Here is a 19666-nt window from a genome sequence, read left to right on the forward strand (position 1 = left end):
AAGCTCTCCTTTTTCCTAATATCTGCTTAAGCCTGGTAATTTCTTAAAAATCAGAAAAAAGAAATTTTATGTTCATTCATAATAAGTGGTCCTATGGAAAAATGCTATAATTTGAAATCTGGAAGCATGTTCTGTTATAATCAATATGTGCCTTGTTTTCCTTTCTTCTAAATTTATGTATAGAATATCAGCTCAAAGCTGCAGTCTTGAATTAAGCCATATCATTTTATCTTCTTAGTGGTAACAATTGCAATTTTCTATTGGTTTCTAGACTGGTGCTGAGGAGAGTCAGCTGTTTTACTATACTTTTGTTATTTATTACATCTACAGGTTTTTGATGATCAGGGAAAAGATGTGACACCTCGTCCACTTTATCGTCCAGAATTGAATGTCGCACACAGACAAAGCAAAATTTTATCAGTACATGACTTTGCTGGGGTGACTCAACCTGATTTCTTGTCTTCTTTATCAATGCAACAAACTTCAGTAACTAGTATTAGTTTAGCAGGTCCATTTTCCAGGTATGATAATGACATCACTTTGTCAAAACCCATACTGATTTTGTCTAATGCAGGGGTGTTAAACTCCCATTGTCATGGCAATGTCACATGACATATCATGACTCTTTTCCTCTTTGCTAAAGTGGGTGTGGGCGTAGCCAGTGGGTGACATATCCCAATTGATCTTATAACCAGAATACTTTCCAATATACTATATTATCTGTATAAAATTAGGCAGAGAACTAAAATATCAAATTTACAATTTAAATTTTCATAATGTGCCAAAGAAACAACAATAATATCTGAAGATTGCCTAACAATAGTAGCTAAAGTTTCAAGAATTAAGTCAAAAAGCAAGGGTAAAAGTGGGCAGCTCTGCTGAATACCATACTATAACAAAGGATTTGCTATTTGTTGTAAGTTTCACAAAGAACAGATGTTAATTGAATCAGCAACCAAAAACCAGAAAAATATAATTTTATTAAAATATTGGAAAGCTTGGGCCTACCAGTAAATGAGAAACAGATGCAGAAAACTAAAGGTTTCCTCCTTGACAAGATACTGAAAGTTTCTTCATCTGCGGTAGATTAACTCCACAGTTAATAGCTCCTGAAGCTCAAACAGTGGTAACTCTTAAACTACATTTCTTAAAGCAAGCCAGCTTTCCCCGTTGTAATTAAAATCATTGAAGCATACTTTTTTAAAAAAAATACAATTCCTAAAATGAGAAATAGTTTATAAGATCAGGTTTGTAACTATTAAGGCATAGTTGATTGAAAACATAAACTGGTGGAATTTCTCTTATGTATATTGTGGTAGGAAGAAGATATATGAATCAGAGCTTACCTAAGTTCATTCTTATTGAACTTTAACCCATAGACTTCATCAAGTGAGGAATTAATTTCTGGGTCCTACAAAAATATACAGAAAGAAATGAATTGCATTCTATTATAAAGCAGTTTAATTTATAAATTAATTCTTTTTTCATGTATCATTCTTCTTATCCTTGTGGCAGGCAAGCTAATTTGGAAACATAACTTAATCAGAAATCATATTATATGAAGTAGACTAGAAATATTTTGTGAACTATTTCATGAAGAATGGATTTCAAATTAATGTCTCCTCATTTCTTTTTTTTTGATTTTTTTTTTAAATGAACACAAACAGACAAAAACAAAAAACACAAAACCATCTTCCATTACAAATTGTAGAAAGTGTGACAGTTGGTTACAAAAGCTTCTGTGCATCCCTTCCACAGTCATCACCTATAATTCATATCAAATCACATATTTTAAAATCAAGTATGCAGTATTTATATACATTCATCATACCTCAGCCTTCATTTGACTGTAATTGTTTTTACATCCTTTTATATGAAATATTTCAATTTAGAGCAAAACCACATAATGGCATTCCATTAACTCCTCCCAACATCCTACAATAAAATTGCATCTTTATAACATATTCTAAATAGAAAATTGATTATGTTTAATTTCTAAACTTCCTTTCATAGTCTCCATTTGCAATTTATATAGCATTTCCTCTTAACAAACCAATACATATATATGCATTATTATCATTATCAATCATTTATTTAACTATAACCATTATCACTTCATTTTATACACAATAATCTAAATTTGACTAAATTTTACTTAATTTTTATTATCAGCTTTCATTACATCAACCTGTGTCTTTCCAGTAATAGTGCAGTCTTATGTCTCTTGCCATTTGTAGCATTAGCATTCTGATTAATTTCTTGGTAAGTCTTGTATAGACTTCTCTTCACAAGTTATTGTTCATTTCATTTCTTATGTAAACTCGAAACCCTCCATTTGCTTCTTCAATCAGCTTATCTGTAGTTATCACTCGTGCTTCTGATAAAGTTTCCTTCCATCCATCAATTTTTCTCTCTTTTCTTCTTCTGTACTTTGAAGTCTGGGATAGAGTTCCAGTCCATCTATCTCCCCTTTCCATATTCCACTCTTTTCATTTCCAGCCAGGCTCAGTTTACTATCTATATCAACAGTTTTCTTGGTTCTTTGATTATTTTTTCCTTCCATTTTTAGAACTCTGTCCTCCACTTTTTCCATTTGATAAACATCCTCAATTTTTCCATCAAATTTTACTGTGCTGCATTCTGTATTCTCCAATCTCTTCTCAATTTTTTCTGTTACTGCTAAGATCTTTTGAATTCCAAACATAATCATTTGCAATGTTAAGGTTTCTTTTTCTTGTTGCGCCATTTTCATTGTCTCCTCATTCCTCATGTATTTGCCTTTTCTATAACAAAGTCAGTGCAAATATATTACATGTAAATGTTCTGTTCTCTAGTATATAATGTTATAAGCAGCTGAAAATTACTAAGCGATCAGTAGTTCTGTGAATATGTTTTTGTTGATATGTAATATTCCTTCTTTGTCATTTGCTATTTCATTTCCATTAATTTTAAAATGTTCTATTGAAACTACAGAACTTATGGGAGTGGCAGTGTTACAAAATCAACTGCTTCTACTGAATCAATGGCAGAAGAGATTGTGGAGCCCGGATTTAGACGAGACACAATTTCTAGTTTTATAGGTAAAAGTCTACATAAAAATATTTGAATAATCATTTTTTCCTTCTCCTTCTGCACCATTAATATAAGTTGCTGACCTCTACCAGACTCATGGCAGCCTGCAGTACAACATGAATTATACATTATATAAAAAAGGATGGAAGAAATATCTAATGATGATAGTAATAATAATAAAAACAACAAAATAAACATAACTATAGTACAAAAATGTTTTGATGTTTAATAAAATCAAAGGCATTATTATCAGTAAATAACAATCCTGGTGATTAGCGTAAAATGGTCAATACGGTGCACTCTCTGATCTGAGCTCTGTGCTATGGATGTTACTGCATCTCCTCTGTATGTCTCCCTGGTAACATGTTCTTTAAAAAGTGCTTGATATCGTGTCTTGGCTAGTTTTAAGTATTACTTGCCCGTACCAGCTTATTAATGAATAGAATTATATCTACTACATCAAAGCTTTCTTTTACCAAATGTTCCTGAAGCAACATCAAGAATTGAGGAGCATACTGAATGTTTCTTTTAGGTATTTACACTCTCTAGCAAGTCTATACATCAAGGAAGTCTCTACACCTTAGAAGAAAAACCTATTCATATAAAAGAAAAGAATGTTTATGTTCATTGTTCCAATAACCTGCATATGACTTATACATGCTGTTCTAAATGCAAAGTATGAATTCATTTTCTCTCATGGTAGATGTCCAGGTTAGAAGAGAGGAGATGTTAGAACAACTGACAAAGCACGATTTAGAAAAGACTGTGGATATATTACTGACTGAGACAGAAACAATTTGGATATTTAACATGCCAACTGATATGATATCCTCAGAATCTGAAGAAGCCGATGATGTCAGGTAAGTGCAGTGCAATGGTTATTACATAAGCTTGCCTCTTGTTAGCAAGTTTGCAATGAAATATGGCTTATAACTTCAGAATTTTTTTCCTATGATGGTTTGTATTACAAATATAACAAAATGTATTTTGTTTCTGCTGTATCAAGGAAGAGCAATCTATGTTCACTTTAGGTTAGTGAACTGCAATTCCCAGCAGCTCTAGACAGCACAACCAGTATTGAAGGATTGTGGAAATTGTGGAACAAGATTTGAGAGCCACATATTGCTTTCTAGTGTGTTTCCTAGCAACAAAGTATTTTACTGTTACACTAAGTTATAGTTTAGCATTATCTAAAGCAGCTTTTATCTTGTGCATTCCCATTTCCTGTTTCCACTTGTACAGGTATTTGAAAAAGATAATCTCTTGTTTAACTGTTGCACTTTAGCTTTATATCTGAATCTGGTGAAATTGCAAATGTCAAATCAAATATCCATTGAATTTAGCTCAACTCCTGCTGACTGCATGGACATAGATTTATAGAACTAGATGGGTTCATATAAAGTTCAAGTTTTGAAGAGTGTTCTTATATGAATCTGGATTATTTTAATAAATCACAGTTAATTTAGAGATCCAATCTGAGTAATTTAAACCATAAGTGAAAGTTTCCACCATGACATGGCTGCACAAGAAGAAATGTATGTGCTTACTGTAGTTTACTATTATATCTATTCTATATTAATCTACAAGTTACAGTATTTCATATTATGTTTTAGGATGGTATTTTCCAACTAATGCCCTTCAGGTGTTTATTATGATTCTCAACTCCTTCCTCCTTCCAATCTCAAAAGCAACTTTAAAAAGAAATAAGTCATTAAATGTTAAGATACCCAATTATAATTCCTTTATATGTTTTCATTAAATTAGCAATCACTGATAATGCATGAAGTATGACTGAGGTTTTAAAAAATGATCATGTTGCACAGCAGAATGAAGGGTCACATTTTCAAGGAGGGCATGTATGATTAAAGAGAACGTGACATATTTCAATAGCCTTCATCACCAAGTCTCTGGCCAGCTCCTAATTCTCAAAATCACATTTGTATTGCATCACAAGTGTCTCACCCCACAAGATCCTCTCAATCACTGCCAGTCACTGTAGAAAATGGTAAGCTAGCAGGCCAATCATCTGTTCCTTGCTTGATACGTTCCCAAATGTTTGATTTCATACTATAAATTTGCCACCACTGAGCATATCTAACGTTTTACAGTCTGGTCAGCTATGGGAAAACAACACAAATATTATTTGCCTCATTATATCCATCTGCAAGTGAGCTGTAACAGTTATTTCTTCTAGATCGAGGTAGGCAATTATGGCCCATTTATGACCTGTGGACTTCAACTCCCAGATTCCTGAGCCAGCCATATGTTGAAATCCATAAATCGTAAAGGGACCATGGTTGCTCAGTCCTTCTCTAGATCCTAAGAATCTAATGGGCAATTGCAGTAAAATAAAGCTGTGCAGAAAGAAATATAAAAATGTGCAGTGTCAAAAAACAAGCAATATTGTTTATTTACTGATTCACAGCTGTTAATCTGGCTAGAAAAATGCAAATTTCAGAACTCCCGTAAAAGAATTCGGACACATTTCACAGTGCACTTCTTTCCATATCTGCTTAAAAGTAAATCTAACAGAGTATTTACTCCCAGCTAAGGGCCTGCAACTTCAGAATTCCATATCTATTGTAGTACCATTTAAGAATGAGTTTCCATGTACAATATTTATGGACATATTATTTCTAAGGAGATATCTGCAAAGAAAAAGGATATCTGGTTGAAGTTGAAATATTTGCATACAGCACTGTGAATTCATATCTTTTGTTTTCCAAAGGAAAAGGAATATTGCTTATATGGAACTCTGTAAAAACAGAATTGGCAATGATCAATATGCCAATAGAACGATGCAAACATTGAATGGCGCACCAAAGATGAAGGAAGTACAATGTGACAAAATTGTAATGGCTGACAAAGGTAAATTAGTGGGAATTATTTATAGATCATTAACACTGTATAGAAAGATCTATAGTTTCAACTTTGGAAGCAACACCAGAATTTGTTTTTGAGTTTCCTATGCAAATATATAAACAAGAAAATTGTTTGGGCCTTATGCAATTTTTTCTTTTCTTTTGGCAGAAATAATTAATATTGCTTCTAAAGGTTTCTTATGAAATTGTATCGACTAATATAAAACATTACATCTACATCTGTCCTTTTTTAAAGTTGTGTTTGCAGAGTTCAGTATTCTACATATGAGAAAATTGCCCCCTTTTTTTTTTGTGCCACAGCTTTCCTTGCTGTTGTCCTCTTCTTTTTTAGCCAAGAAATATGTTTCAATAATCTTCAAGTCTGGGAACTGTGTAGTTCATTCCCATTTTTTTATTGTTCTTTCCTGGAAGTACTTCATAATTGATTTGTAGTATGTTTCTGATTATTGTCCTGTTAAAATAATCCTTTTAGCTTCAGTTTCTGCTTAGTGTGGGACATTATTGTTGGTCTTGTTGTTTTTATTAAGACTTATATTCTATTTTTTATTTTGATTAACTCAAAATAGTCTTCTAAATTTCCCCACATAATCAATTCTGTGAGATGGATTATGCTGAGAGAGAGTATCTGACCCAAAGACAAACAGCGGGCTATCATGTCTATGGAGGGATGGGAGCTCACAATTTTCCAGTTTTTAAACACCATTCTCCTTTGCTTTCTCCATGGCTCAAGTGAGCCTAATTTCTAGTCAGTACAACTAAGGAGATAAGTGACTTCTTCTTTTTTGTATAGGTGTATGTATTTTAAAACCTCAGTAGGTGGCAGCAGAACCAAATTGACCTTGGCTCAGAAGTAAGCAGAGTCAAAGTTGTTGGATAGCCATGGAAATTGGGGGGGGGGGGGGGGGGGAATCCCAGTAGAAGACAGTGGCAAACCAGTTTTTTTAAATGTTGCCAGTAAAATATCATGGGCCAAACCACCAGTAGTCAAGGATGCATTTACTTTTTTAAAAAAGTATTTAAATGCTTAGGGTAGATTTGTGCAAGAATGCTGCCCCTGTGAAGTGAGTGGAAGCAATTATAAACCTCCCTAAAAGATAATTGAAAAAATTAAATGGAAAGGTCTGTTTAGAAAACTGATCTGACATATTTTATGTAAACACATCCTTTATGATCCTCTGGAAGAATGTGCAGTTATACAAAGAAAACATGAGAATTCCGTGACATCTAGTTATAGTTAGCTTCTTAAACCAGTTAAACAAATTCAACCAGTTTGTTTTTATGAAATATATCAGCAATATTTCCTTGTAATATAAATATGTTGTACTTACATATAGAAAAAAACCCAGAACTAATCATGTCTTCTTTTTTCCCCATAGACATAATGGCCACTACCTGGGATTTATTTGATTCTTTTAATGCTTTGGAAGAAGCAACAGCAGAAACAATTAGTGAAGCACTGACTACAGTGGCTGGTAAACCAACTGCAGCCAAAGAGCGTGACAAAGCTATATCCCTTGGTTCTGTGGAAACAGGTACTTTTATAATCTATATTTAAATTTCCGTATTTTCTCCCAACCAAATCAAGATTTACGTATTATCTGTATATCATGATTATATGTAGAAAAGTATATGGTGGTGGTCGTGGTGGTTTTACTCTTTTAACTAGATTATATATTTTAAAATGATGAGGTATTATTGCTATTGACTCACAGTTATCACAGTGTAATGAATTGTCTTTTTATTTTTCTTGCAATTTTCTGATATGGGATCAAATAAATCTTAATGAGTAATTCTATAAATGTTAATCTAGACAAAAATCCATTTTTAAAAAATGGAGTTTACTCTCCAGTCCATAGCGTTTCAGCATTTATGAAAACATGCACTAATACCTATTTTTATATTAACAATATATAAATACTGAAGGAATAGTTTATAGCCTAGAACTCCATCTCTATTGAAATGGTTTCATGGTGTGCATGGAAAGCACTCATAGGCACACAGAAACACACACATATACGTGCATCCAAATTGTAGATTGAACTGGAGACTGAAACGTCAGAGTAATCTCCTCTGGAAAAATAGAAGAATATAAAATAAAATAGCATATTGTAACATTTAATATATTATTTATTAATAGATGTTTATTCTGCCCTTAAAATTCCAAGTCAGTTCAGAAAATGAAAAACGGAACATTATTTTCTCTTTCTTCTAATACTCAGGTGTTTGCTTTGTAACATTTGTTGGGTTTTTTTTCTTTTTCCTTTCAGAAAGCTTTACTTCAAGTTCCATTATTGATCTTGAAAGTGTAATTCTTTCCCGAATTCAGGAAGAAACAGAAGACCAGTCAGAAATTATATTTAAATCTGATAAATTTAATCAAGATCTCTTTTATATGGAAAGAGTCCTAATGGAGAATATTTTCCAGCCTAAACTTGCAGCTTATCGGCAACTTCCTATCCTCATAGGTACATAAGTCATCAGGTATTTACTCATCAGCATGAGTTCAGGAACAGTTTCTCTTATTGTAAAAAAATATTTAAGTTAGTACACAATACAGAAATGTTATTTTTAGAAGAAAGAGTAGGGAAAGAGTTCTGAAACCCACTGCTTATGAATCAACTTTATTCATACAAGTCCTAATTTGCTTCCTGAAAAGAAAATGTTGGCCTGGTTTACAAATAAGGTGTTAGAATGTTTACCTACAGTCTAGGTCAAAGGTCTTCAATTAGTGGGTTATACCTTAAAAAGACAGTGTCACCCCCATTATTTCTTTTTTGTTGCTGAAGAGTTAAATCAGGGCTCCTCAAGGCTTGACTTTTCTCCAAATGTGAAGATAAATGTGGTCAGAACATTCTCCTTACAAGGCGAACTCAACACACACACACACACACACACACACACACACACACACACACACACATGTAAAAGGCAGAAGAAGGGTCTGAGTGCCTAGGCAGTGCACATAGGTTTTATGAACTTTCATATTTTGAGACCAAATCAATTTCACAGAACAGGAACTAAAGTAACTTCAACCATAAAATCATAAGTACAAACGAAGAGGTAGGATGATCCCCTGATGCGAGAAAAACATTTTACAGAAGGAAAGCTGGTAGTTCTCTCAGAAGCATACAGAGGCAACATTTCTCAAAACATGTCTTAGTGACATATAGTACTATACTGATAGCGAAAAGAAAGGAAAAGAACAGCTAAAATCCAGACAAAATTCCCTACTCAAATCCAGAGAAACATATCTCGCCATAGACATGTAAAGAAAGAATTCCTTCCTCCTCCTCCCGACTTTATAGTGCTGTTCCTTTTATTAAAATTATTTGGTTGCTAATTGTAAACTGCCCTGAGGTTTATTAGTTCTCCTGTGCCCTGCTTGGAGAGTCCAAGCATGGGTTAACACAGCCTAACTGCCCTAGGACTGACTGAGTTTTTTCCTTGACCACGCCCCCTTTGCCTCTGGCAGGTCAGTTTTAAAAACTCAGTCCGCCCGATAGGACTGTTGCAGGGGAGTTCTTCAGTTTTAAACCTTTTGCTTGGACTCCCCACATCAGCATTAAAAGAATTCTTGACCATTTCATTTTGACATCAGCTAAAGCATTTCTTGACAGCTCAGGAGGTCTGATATTCATCATCTGCTGCTTGTAAGCCAAGCGAGGTAGGCTTGAGGCTTGTCCGGCTCCAGCCGGTGAGCGGAATCGCTACGAGAGACAACCAGCTGTTTGGCGCTGGCAGATCTCTTCTATTAAGCCGCGGAAGCCTTTTTCGGACCCTTTCGGCGTCCTAACAGCTTCCAAATTCTGCCCGGCAACAGCGGCGGCCATTTTAAACCTTTCGCACCCTTTTCTCCACTTCGGAGAGGGTCGCCTTGGTTACTGAGGCTGCGTGCGCAGCGGCGGCCATTTTAGAGCACCAAATTGCCTCAAGATTCAAACGGCAGCAGTTACAGACCTCGCAGTCAGACCTCGTCAGTAGCAGCAGCAGTAGCAACGCTTAGCGACTGAGAGGCCTTGTCCGGAGCTCCGGCAAGGCCGAACGTCTCGAAAACAGCTGTCTAGCATTCCAAGGCAGGGATTTCGCCGGCTGGCTTCCCTTGCCTATTACAGCAACCGCGGACGTTTCGTGGCCGTCTGGCTCGTCCCAGCGGTGCCCTCCAGACCCATCCAGCCTTCCTGTGACTCCTGAACAACAATGGCAGACGAAGGTTTGGAGGTGCAGGCTGGGCCTTCTTCCAAGAGGCCCAGAGTGGAGCCCCCCCCAAAGGAAACAAGGGAGGGAGAGGCAATCCCAATAGATCCCCTTCCCGAGCCTCAGGGGACTTACCCACCAGTAAGGAGGGAACCCGTAGAGGCCATACCTCACAGGCCCAAAAAGCCAGCAGGTCCCCAGATCAAGAGGAGGCATGGGCAAGGCCTCATTCTCCCCAAGGGAAGGTTCAGGATCAGGACTCTCCCCACCAGGATGGATCACCTCCATCAACTGGGGGGATTTCAAGGGACTCCTCCCCAGATGCCTCCTGGGGCTACCCAGACTCTCCCAGTTCTTCTGTTAGGGAGGAATTGGAACCATATCAGGATATATTTCAGAGGGAGGAAAGGAGAACCTCCAAGGGCTCCAGAGGATGCCCAAGAGAGGACAAGGGTCCCGCATTATCAGCTGAGATGAAGGAGATCATAACTAAGGCCATCTCCCAAGGAATAGCTGATGGTCTCAAACAGAAAGAGACTGGTTCTTCTACCACTCCTAAAGCCAGGGCAACCCCTGCCCCTGTAGGAGACCATGCCCCTGCTTCGCCTGGCACCTCTATTGCCACGGAGGACACAGGATTAGAGGAGGGGGAAATAGAGGATTTCGAATTATCGGAGGATGAGGATCTTCCTCCTGATAAACCGGCCTTTACAGGGTTATTCAAACCATCCCTGTTTAAATCCATCCTTCACAAGGCCATAGCAGCCACTGAACTTGGTCCCACTCCCAAGAGTGCCTCGACCACCCCCCCTCCCACTAAGGATCATAAGGAAGGTTTATTCCAGGAACCCTCCCCAACCCAGGAACTGATTCCCGTTCCGGACTTATTCCTGGACGTAGTCCAAAGGCAGTGGGTCCAACCTGGTACCCTGACCAATCCCAGCGGGGGGGACAAATCCCTTTACGCTGTAGCAGACAAAATGGATGAGGCGCTGAAGTTGCCTGAGGTGGATGCCCCGGTGGTCTCTCTAACTTCTACTTCTAATCTTCCAGCAGATTTACTCGAAGGGCTCAAGGCCGAGGACAAACGTTCAGAGAAGGCGTGCCACAAGACGCACCAGGCGGCTGCCTGGGCCATTAGAGCATCCACCTCGGCATCATTCTTCACCAGGGCTTCTCTTCTTTGGCTACGACAACTCAGGTCCAAACCTCCCTCAGCGGGTTCTAGATGGCGGCATGACATCAATAAGATAATAACCGCCGTAGAGTACTCAGCGGATGCCTCCCTTAATGCGGCAAAATTCGCATCTAGGGCTTTGGCATCCAATGTGACATCACGTCGCCTGTTGTGGCTTCGCCACTGGCAGGCTGATATGAAGGCCAAATGGAAGCTTGCTTCCGCCCCATTTAAGGGAGGGCAACTCTTCGGGGAGGCCCTGGAGAAGTTTGTCATTGAAACTAAGGACAAACGTAAAATTCTCCCGGCCACCCTGAAGAAATCTGAATTTAAAGGTTCAGGTTCATTCAGGAGACAGCCCTTTAGAGCGCAGGATAACTCTCAAGCTTCCTGCTCTAATTCTTCTTATCAGAGACCATTTCCCCAGACAGGAGACAGGGGGCAGGACAGAACAAATTACGGGTCCAGAGGAAGGCAGCAACAACAGCATTCCTTTCGGAAGCCATTTCGTGGGGGATCCAATTCCCGACAGTTTCGTAGGGGGAAGTGACCATCACAGGGATCCTCCCATAGGGGGTCGGCTCCAGATATACGCCGACAGGTGGGAGGAGATAACATCAGACACTTGGGTCCTCAACACGATCAGGAGGGGCCTAGTGCTGGAATTTCTATCTTTCCCTCAACAAAAATTTATTCGTTGTCCCACCCCCAAGAATCCCCAAAAGAAAGAGCTCATGCAGAAGGAGATCCTCCATCTGCTCGAAATCAGGGCCATAGAACCCGTTCCCAAGGAACAGGAAAAACGAGGATATTATTCCATCCTCTTTCTAGTCCCAAAGAACTCAGGGGGGTGGAGGGCCATCTTGGATCTAAAGTGCCTAAATCAGCATCTGGCATACAAAAGGTTCAAGATGCAGTCCCTCCACTCCATCCTGGCTTGCACTCGACAGGGGGATCTCCTCACATCAATAGATTTGAAGGAAGCTTACCTCCATGTCCCCATTCACCCTGCCCACAGAAGGTTCCTGAGGTTCCACTACGACGGGAGGCACTATCAATACAGGGCCCTGCCATTCGGCCTCTCGTCTGCCCCCAGGACCTTCACCAAGATCTTGGCAGTGGTGGCGGCCCACCTCCGAAATCGACCAATTCGGCTAGAGTGTTATCTAGACGACATAATAATTCATTCTTCCAACCAGAAACAGGCCCGAAGGGACGTTCAGGTGACCATACGCACCCTACAACATCACGGGTTTTCAGTGAACCTACAGAAGAGTCACCTAGAACCGACCACCCGAATCCAACATCTCGGCACCATAATCGACTCCGTCTCCTGCCAGGTATTTCTGTCTCCAGACAGGATGGCGAACCTTCAGAGCAAACTTCGTCTATGCAAAAGTCCCAGGTCAGTGCCGATTTTACAATTATCCCAGCTCCTGGGCATCATGATCTCCTGCCTAAAGGTAGTTCCCTGGGCACGGCTTCACGCAAGGGAGCTGCAATGGTTCCTTCTGCCAATGCAGAGGTCAAGGGACAGCAACTCGCTACGGCGCGTGAAACTAACGCCAAAAGTACTTCGCTCCTTGAGTTGGTGGAGCACAGCGGCGGTCAGGAAGGGGTGCCTCTTCAAGGAGCCCGAAAGGCTGGTTGTAACAACAGATGCCAGCCTACAGGGATGGGGAGCGCACTGCCAGGGACATCTTGCGCAGGGCAAATGGACACAGAGGGAGGCGGCCCACAGCATAAACTGGCTAGAACTGAGGGCCGCCCGTCTCGCTCTACGTCATTTTGCATCTCAGATTGTGGGTCATCATGTACTGTTGTTAACAGACAATGTTGCCACAAAGGCCCACATCAACAGGCAGGGAGGCACGCACTCCAAAAATCTCATGCAGGAGGCGGAACTGTTGGGCAGATGGGCGGAGCGACATCTGGCGTCCATAACAGCGGACCACATATCGGGGACGAACAACCAAGAGGCGGATTGGCTGAGTCGGCAGACGATAGACCACTCAGAATGGCGGCTGCATCCGGACATCTTCTCTCAGATCGTGGAGAAGTTCGGCAAACCGCAAGTAGACCTGTTTGCAACCAACACCAACACACATCTGCCCCGCTTCTTCACTCGATACCACTCGCCCTTAGCGGAGGGGACGGACGCGCTGAGGAGCACTTGGCCCTCAGGACTCCTGTACGCGTTTCCGCCGCTTCCTCTCATACCTCAAGTAGTGGCCAAATTACTTTCAGAAAGGGCCGAACTAATCTTAGTGGCTCCTCACTGGCCCAGGAGGTCCTGGTACGCGGACCTTGTCAGCCTCTCGATCCAAAGTCCGTGGAGGATTCCGCAGGAGCAGATCTCCCTCAGCCAAGGTCACATCAAGCATCCAGATCCCCAGTGGCTACAACTAGCCGTCTGGCGCTTGAGGGGGAACTCCTGAGGAAACAGAGGTTCTCAGACAAGGTCATCAAAACTATTCAAGCGTCCAGGAGACCTTCCACCACTAGAATATACGAATACACGTGGAACGCCTTTTCTTCTTGGTGTCAGGAGAAGGGTGTGCAGGACACTTCGGCTTCAGTGCCAAATTTGCTGGAATTTCTCCAAGAGGGTTTGGACAGGGGCCTCGCGCCCAACACGCTCAAGAGGCAGGTGGCAGCTCTATCCACCATTCTTACCTGTAAATCCTCTCGATCCCTGAGTCAACACCCACAAGTAAAGAGCTTCCTCAAGGGGGCGATGAACATCTCCCCTCAGGTGGTTCATCGATATCCCTCCTGGGATTTACCATATGTCTTGAAGGCTTTGACGGGGGCTCCCTTCGAACCTCTCAGGAAGGCAAGCCTCCATCATCTGACTATTAAGACGGCCTTCCTCATAGCTATAACATCGGCTCGCAGAATATCTGAATTGGCTGCGCTATCTGTGAGGGAGGACCTTTGCATTATTCATAATGACAGAATCATATTGAGACTTGATCCATCCTTTATACCTAAGATGAATACTCAATTCCATAGAGCCCAGGAAGTGATCCTTCCTAATTTTTGTCCAAATCCAGTGCATCAAAAGGAAAAAATCTGGCATAAACTAGATGTACGAAGGACAGTCAAAATTTACATTAAACGATCAAAGGAGTTTCGGCGTTCCGAATCCCTTTTTGTTTCCTTTCACCCTGGGTTCCTTGGTCGCAAGGTTTCGTCCCACACAATCGGAAGCTGGCTGAGGGCTTGCATCAAGCTTGCCTATGAAGCGCAAGGCAGAACTGCACCACGCAGAGTAACGGCGCACTCAACTAGGAGCGCTGCAACTTCAGCTGCATGGGCGACCCAGGCGTCTATTATAGACATTTGCAGAGCAGCCACGTGGGCCTCGCCCACGGCGTTCATCAAGAACTATAAAATTGACACCTTTGCCTCTGCAGAAGCCTCCTTCGGAAGACGTATATTACAAAGAGTTGTGGAGGCTACGAAGGACACTGACTCGACCCGCCCTGGGACACAATAGCTTGAGTATGTCCCATGCTTGGACTCTCCAAGCAGCGCACAGGAGAAAGACCGTTGGCTTACTTGAACGGTCGTTCTCTGGGCGCTGCGGGAGAGTCCAACCCCGCCCAGGGTTTGAGAAACCAGAACTAAGGCCTTACAGGAACTGGTTGAGGGCGTCCTATTGAAATTTTCGTTTTTAAAACTGACCTGCCAGAGGCAAAGGGGGCGTGGTCAAGGAAAAAACTCAGTCAGTCCTAGGGCAGTTAGGCTGTGTTAACCCATGCTTGGACTCTCCCGCAGCGCCCAGAGAACGACCGTTCAGGTAAGCCAACGGTCTATTCAGAGAGAAAGAGGAAAATATGAATGAATGAATGAATGAATGAATGAATGAATGAATGAATGAATGAATGAATGAATGAATGAATGATCTTCTACCATTCCATTTATTTATTCCATGTATTTTTCCTCCCTTTTGGGCATTCTTTATAACAAATTATTGATCTGTGATAACCACCACTCTTATTTTTTGGAGACACTGCTGGAAATAAACAAATTATTAAAAGCTTTTCTTAACATTAAGTCCTTGTTTTTCAAAACATGAAAATCTTGTTAATTCAGAAGAGAGATGAACATGGTAGATACAATGACAAGTAACCTGTGGACATTGGGAATCTTTTTTTTTAAAGGAGAAAATGAGAACATCAGGGTAGCCATTAGTATCTAGATGTTAGTCAGGCTATCACTGACCTAAGCAAGTATAAGCAATGCCTGTTGGGGAATATAATGATATCGGTATTTTCTTGTTTTTTCTGCTTATATTCTTAGAGCCAGATACCAAATCTGAATATAGTGAATCAGAATTTGATAATGTATCAGTAAAGGAAGAGGAAAAGCAGGAGGAAGAGGAGGCTGAAGAACACCCATCAATAAAATCATCCTTGCTGTTAGAGTTTGGTGAACGACAAGAAGAACAACCACCACCATTTATGGAAGCCTTGTGGTCCTATGGATGCAGTTTGACAAAAGGCAACAATGTCAGCTGTATGGCTTGGAACAAGTTCAACCCTGTAAGAGACCACTACATTTCTGAATATTAAGTGTTATGTTTAAGGATATGCAACTGGGCTGGTAGAAGTGAACTTTCCCACTTCTTTCTACCTTTAAATCCCCAGTAAATGGTACAAGTGATCAGGTCAAAGGAGCTCCATTTGTGTAAGGTTTCTACATAGTTTTCAGGAATCTTACCTCAGCAGACATTCTTGACATTCTATAACATTTTCAAGAAGATGAAGTCTGTTGTGAGAAGAATTTAGCACAGAGAAATATTCTACTTTTCTACTGTGTTTCCCCGAAAATAAGACAGGACTTTATTTTCTTTTGCCCATGAAATATGGCCTTGGGCTTATTATAGGAGGAGGGCTTATTCTTTTCTGGGGCAGGTGAGAAGCAGGCGTGCCATTTACCGTTCTAGCTCTGTCACGTTCCTTGCCATTGTGTTCAGGGAAGCTGCTGGTTAAAAAAAAAATCTCACGAGTTCAATGAAACTTCTTGAAGTCGTGAGAAGGTTTTTTTTTACCAGGGCTTCCCACACAATGGCGAGGAATGCGACGGACCTGGAAAGGTAAGAGGTGCGCCTCACGGCGCAACACCGCCCACCTCGCTCCAATGGTAAAGGCAGCCTGCCTGGTTCCCTTCCCCGCCGTCCCTTTAGTGAGGAGTGGCAGGGGGGGGGAGAAGCGAGGCACGCCTCTTATCTTTCCAGGTCCATTGCGTTCCTCGCCCTTTCGTCCAGTGAATCCCCTTGTAAAAAAAACCTCATGAGTTCAACTTCAATGGATGAAAGGGCAAGTAATGCAATGGACCTGGAAACACCGCCCACCTTGCCCCAATGCTAAAGACAGCCTGCCTGGTTCCCTTCCCTGCCATCCCTTTAGCAAGGGGTGGCAGGTGTGGGGGGGTAGAAGCGAGGTGCGCTTCTTACCTTTCCAGGTCCATTGCGTTTCTCACCCTTTCGTCCAGTGAATCCCCTTTAAAAAAAAAACCTCATAAGTTCAACTCGTGAGGTTTTTTTTACAAGGGGCTTCAATGGACAAAAGGGCTAGGAACGCAGCAGAGCTGTCAGTCTCTGGTAGCGCTAGGATGTGCATTTCACTTCTCCCTCCCCACCTGCACTCCTTGCTAAAGGGACGGCGGGGAAGGGAACCAGGCAAGCTGCCTTTACCATTGGGTCGAGGTGGGCGTTGTTGGGCCACGAGGCGCGCCTCTTACTTTTCCAGGTCCATTGCGTTCCTCGCGCTTTCATCCAGTGAAGCCCCTTGTAAAAAAAAACCTTGCGAGTTGAACTCGTGGTTTTTTTACAAGGGGATTCACTGGACAAAAGGGCGAGGAATGCAACGGACCTGGAAAGGTAAAAGGTGCGCCTCGCTTCTCCCCCCACCACCTGCCACCCCTCGCTAAAGGGACGGCGGGTAAGGGAACCAGGCAGGCTGCCTTTAGCATTGGGGTGGGGTGGGCCGTGGTTTTTTGCGCAAGAAGGAACAGGCAGGAGGGGGTGATCGCATTGCTGGCCTGCCGCTCTTTTTGTGGCAGGCTCTTTTGCACGGGAGGGAAGGGCAGGGGTGGAAGCACTTTGCTTCACCTGCTGCTGTTTTTGTAGTGGGCCCTCCTTTTTCCCCGCAAGCTAGGTAGGTGGTACACTGGTAATGGCAGGGACCGGTTGCACATGCGCTTAAATAGTTGGGGGAGGGCTTATTATGGCGCATGCTCTGAAAAGCCCGATTGGGCTTATTAGCAGGGCATGTCTTATTTTCGGGGAAACACGGTAGGTACAGACGTTTAAATATGGAATCTAATTTTATTTTTCTAGTTGCATATATCTAAATCTGGAACATTAAGTATATTAGAATAAGAGGATTAGGCACCTTGATTTCCATGCTGGGCAATGTTTGTTTATTTTTTATTTTTTTTAAATTTAAGGGAAATAATTTACCATAGAGAGGAAAGGATTCTGCACATTACCCATTCTACTAGTTCAGAACTGGAGAATTGTTATTTGAAAGTATTTTGATAGTAGGTAGCAATTAATTGTTTCTCTAAACTAGTTTGGAACCAGCCTAAAAACTCTTGTGCCAAGAAAAGGGAGTTAAGTGAAAACTCGCCAAGAGTCTTTCTCAATCTCAAAAACTTTAAATTGTATAGACTGGAACACCCGGAATTCCATAGCCAGTTAATGTCCACATATCCCAAAGTTGTTGAAATTGAAAAATTGACTTCATGGATTAGCAAGAGCTTTTTAGTAGGTTTTTTTTTGGGGGGGGGATGCTTTATGGCACACAAGTATACATAGACAATATTTGTTTCCAACTCTTTAAATCAAAGACATCTTTTCTTGGAATTTTCTGGTCACAGCTGCAAAATCTCAGGAAAAGAAAAACCTGCTGTAGTTGTTATAGAGAGGTGCCAACATGCTCTGAAGCACTGTTTGCCTTTGAATCTCTGCTGCTTAAACCTACTTGACTCAGCTTGTGGAACAACTGGTATTCAGACTGGATTTTTGCTTTCAAATGAGATTTAAAATTTATTGCCTACTTTATATTGCTGTCCAGATTCTTTATTTCTGTCTCTCTACCACCTTTCCATAAAGCTTTGCCTTCTTTGTCCTCTTGAATTCCAGATTTTCTCCCTAGCCGTATTTATCAATGTTTTTTCACCTCTCTAATAACTTAACAACCTTCTCTTCTTTTTCTCATACTTTCATTTCTTCTATGCTCTTCCTAGATATGTTTCTCAACCTTTCTGATTAGCCTACTTTCTTATTTTTCCCCTCCTATTTCCTAAATTTAATCCCGCTCTGCATCATTTTTTACTTATCAAATTTTCCCTAAATTCAGGCTTGTTAGGGTGATGACGGCGGCAATGAACCTTTTCCTGTTAAGAGTTGGCCAAATTACAAGCCAGATTTCTGTTTTCGGACTTTAATCATGACAGTAGTTAGAATACATTTTCATTCACTGGCAGAGGTTTCTTATCAACACTAACTACAGCATATGTCACAAAAAACAAAATACAGACTATAATAGCAGTTTTCCACACCAGCAATGTTGGAAATAGGGACCTGAATCTTGCCCCTAGTGCCGTGATGGCGAACCTATGGCACGCGTGCCACAAGCGGCACGCGGAGCCATTTGTCAGGGCACGCGAGGCGCTGCGCTGTCAGCTGGCCAGCGCGCATGCGTGCGCTGGCCAGCTGAGTTCACCTTTTTAAAAGCTATTTTTCGCCTTCCCCAGGCTCCAGAGGCTTTATAGGAGCCTGGGGAGGGCGAAAAGAGCCTCCCCCGCCCCCCCGGAGGCTTCAGGGACCGTCCCTGAAGCCTTCGGAACGCTTAAAACCACCCTCCGAGCAAACCGGAAGTCACTTCCGGTTCGCTCGGAGGGTGGTTTTAAGCGCTCCGAAGGCTTCAGGGAAGCCTCCGGACAGTCCCTGAAGCCTCCGGAGGGCCTCCGGGGGGTTGGGGGAGGCTCTTTTCATCCTCCCCAGGCTCCTATAAAGCCCCTGGAGCCTGGGGAGGGCAAAAAAATATATGTAAAAATGGGGGGGTCGCGCGTTGTGTGCGCATGCGCACTGGGGGGGTCATGCGTTGCATCATGGGTGTGGCACGCCCGCACTCGACCCCCCTGCGCTCCCCCCACTTGTGGCACGCGAGCCAAAAAAGGTTCGCCATCACTGCCCTAGTGCATCAGGAAGTCAGGCAGCTGTTGAAGTATTATTTTTATTCTTGTCTAGTTTTATGCATATACATGTTTGTGTGTGTGTGTGCATGCGTGCTTGTGCGCGTCTACATACATACATACATACATA

At 41.6% G+C, this 19666-nt stretch overlaps 1 protein-coding gene across 3 annotated transcripts in view; it reads left to right on the forward strand.

The window, feature by feature from the left end:
• DNAI4 (dynein axonemal intermediate chain 4) overlaps positions 1–19666 on the forward strand; it is a 50587-nt gene that overhangs the window by 19836 nt on the left and 11085 nt on the right. For all 3 annotated transcript variants that reach the window (XM_081948278.1, XM_081948276.1, XM_081948277.1), the window contains exons 3-9: positions 331–521; positions 2974–3080; positions 3776–3932; positions 5801–5940; positions 7331–7486; positions 8222–8419; positions 15634–15875. In XM_081948278.1, the coding sequence (XP_081804404.1) occupies positions 331–521; positions 2974–3080; positions 3776–3932; positions 5801–5940; positions 7331–7486; positions 8222–8419; positions 15634–15875 (1191 nt within the window). The remainder of the gene's footprint in view (positions 1–330; positions 522–2973; positions 3081–3775; positions 3933–5800; positions 5941–7330; positions 7487–8221; positions 8420–15633; positions 15876–19666) is intronic.

Source organism: Natrix helvetica (assembly GCF_964273705.1).
Source record: "Natrix helvetica genome assembly, chromosome: 3".
NCBI classification, from domain to species: domain Eukaryota; kingdom Metazoa; phylum Chordata; class Lepidosauria; order Squamata; family Natricidae; genus Natrix; species Natrix helvetica.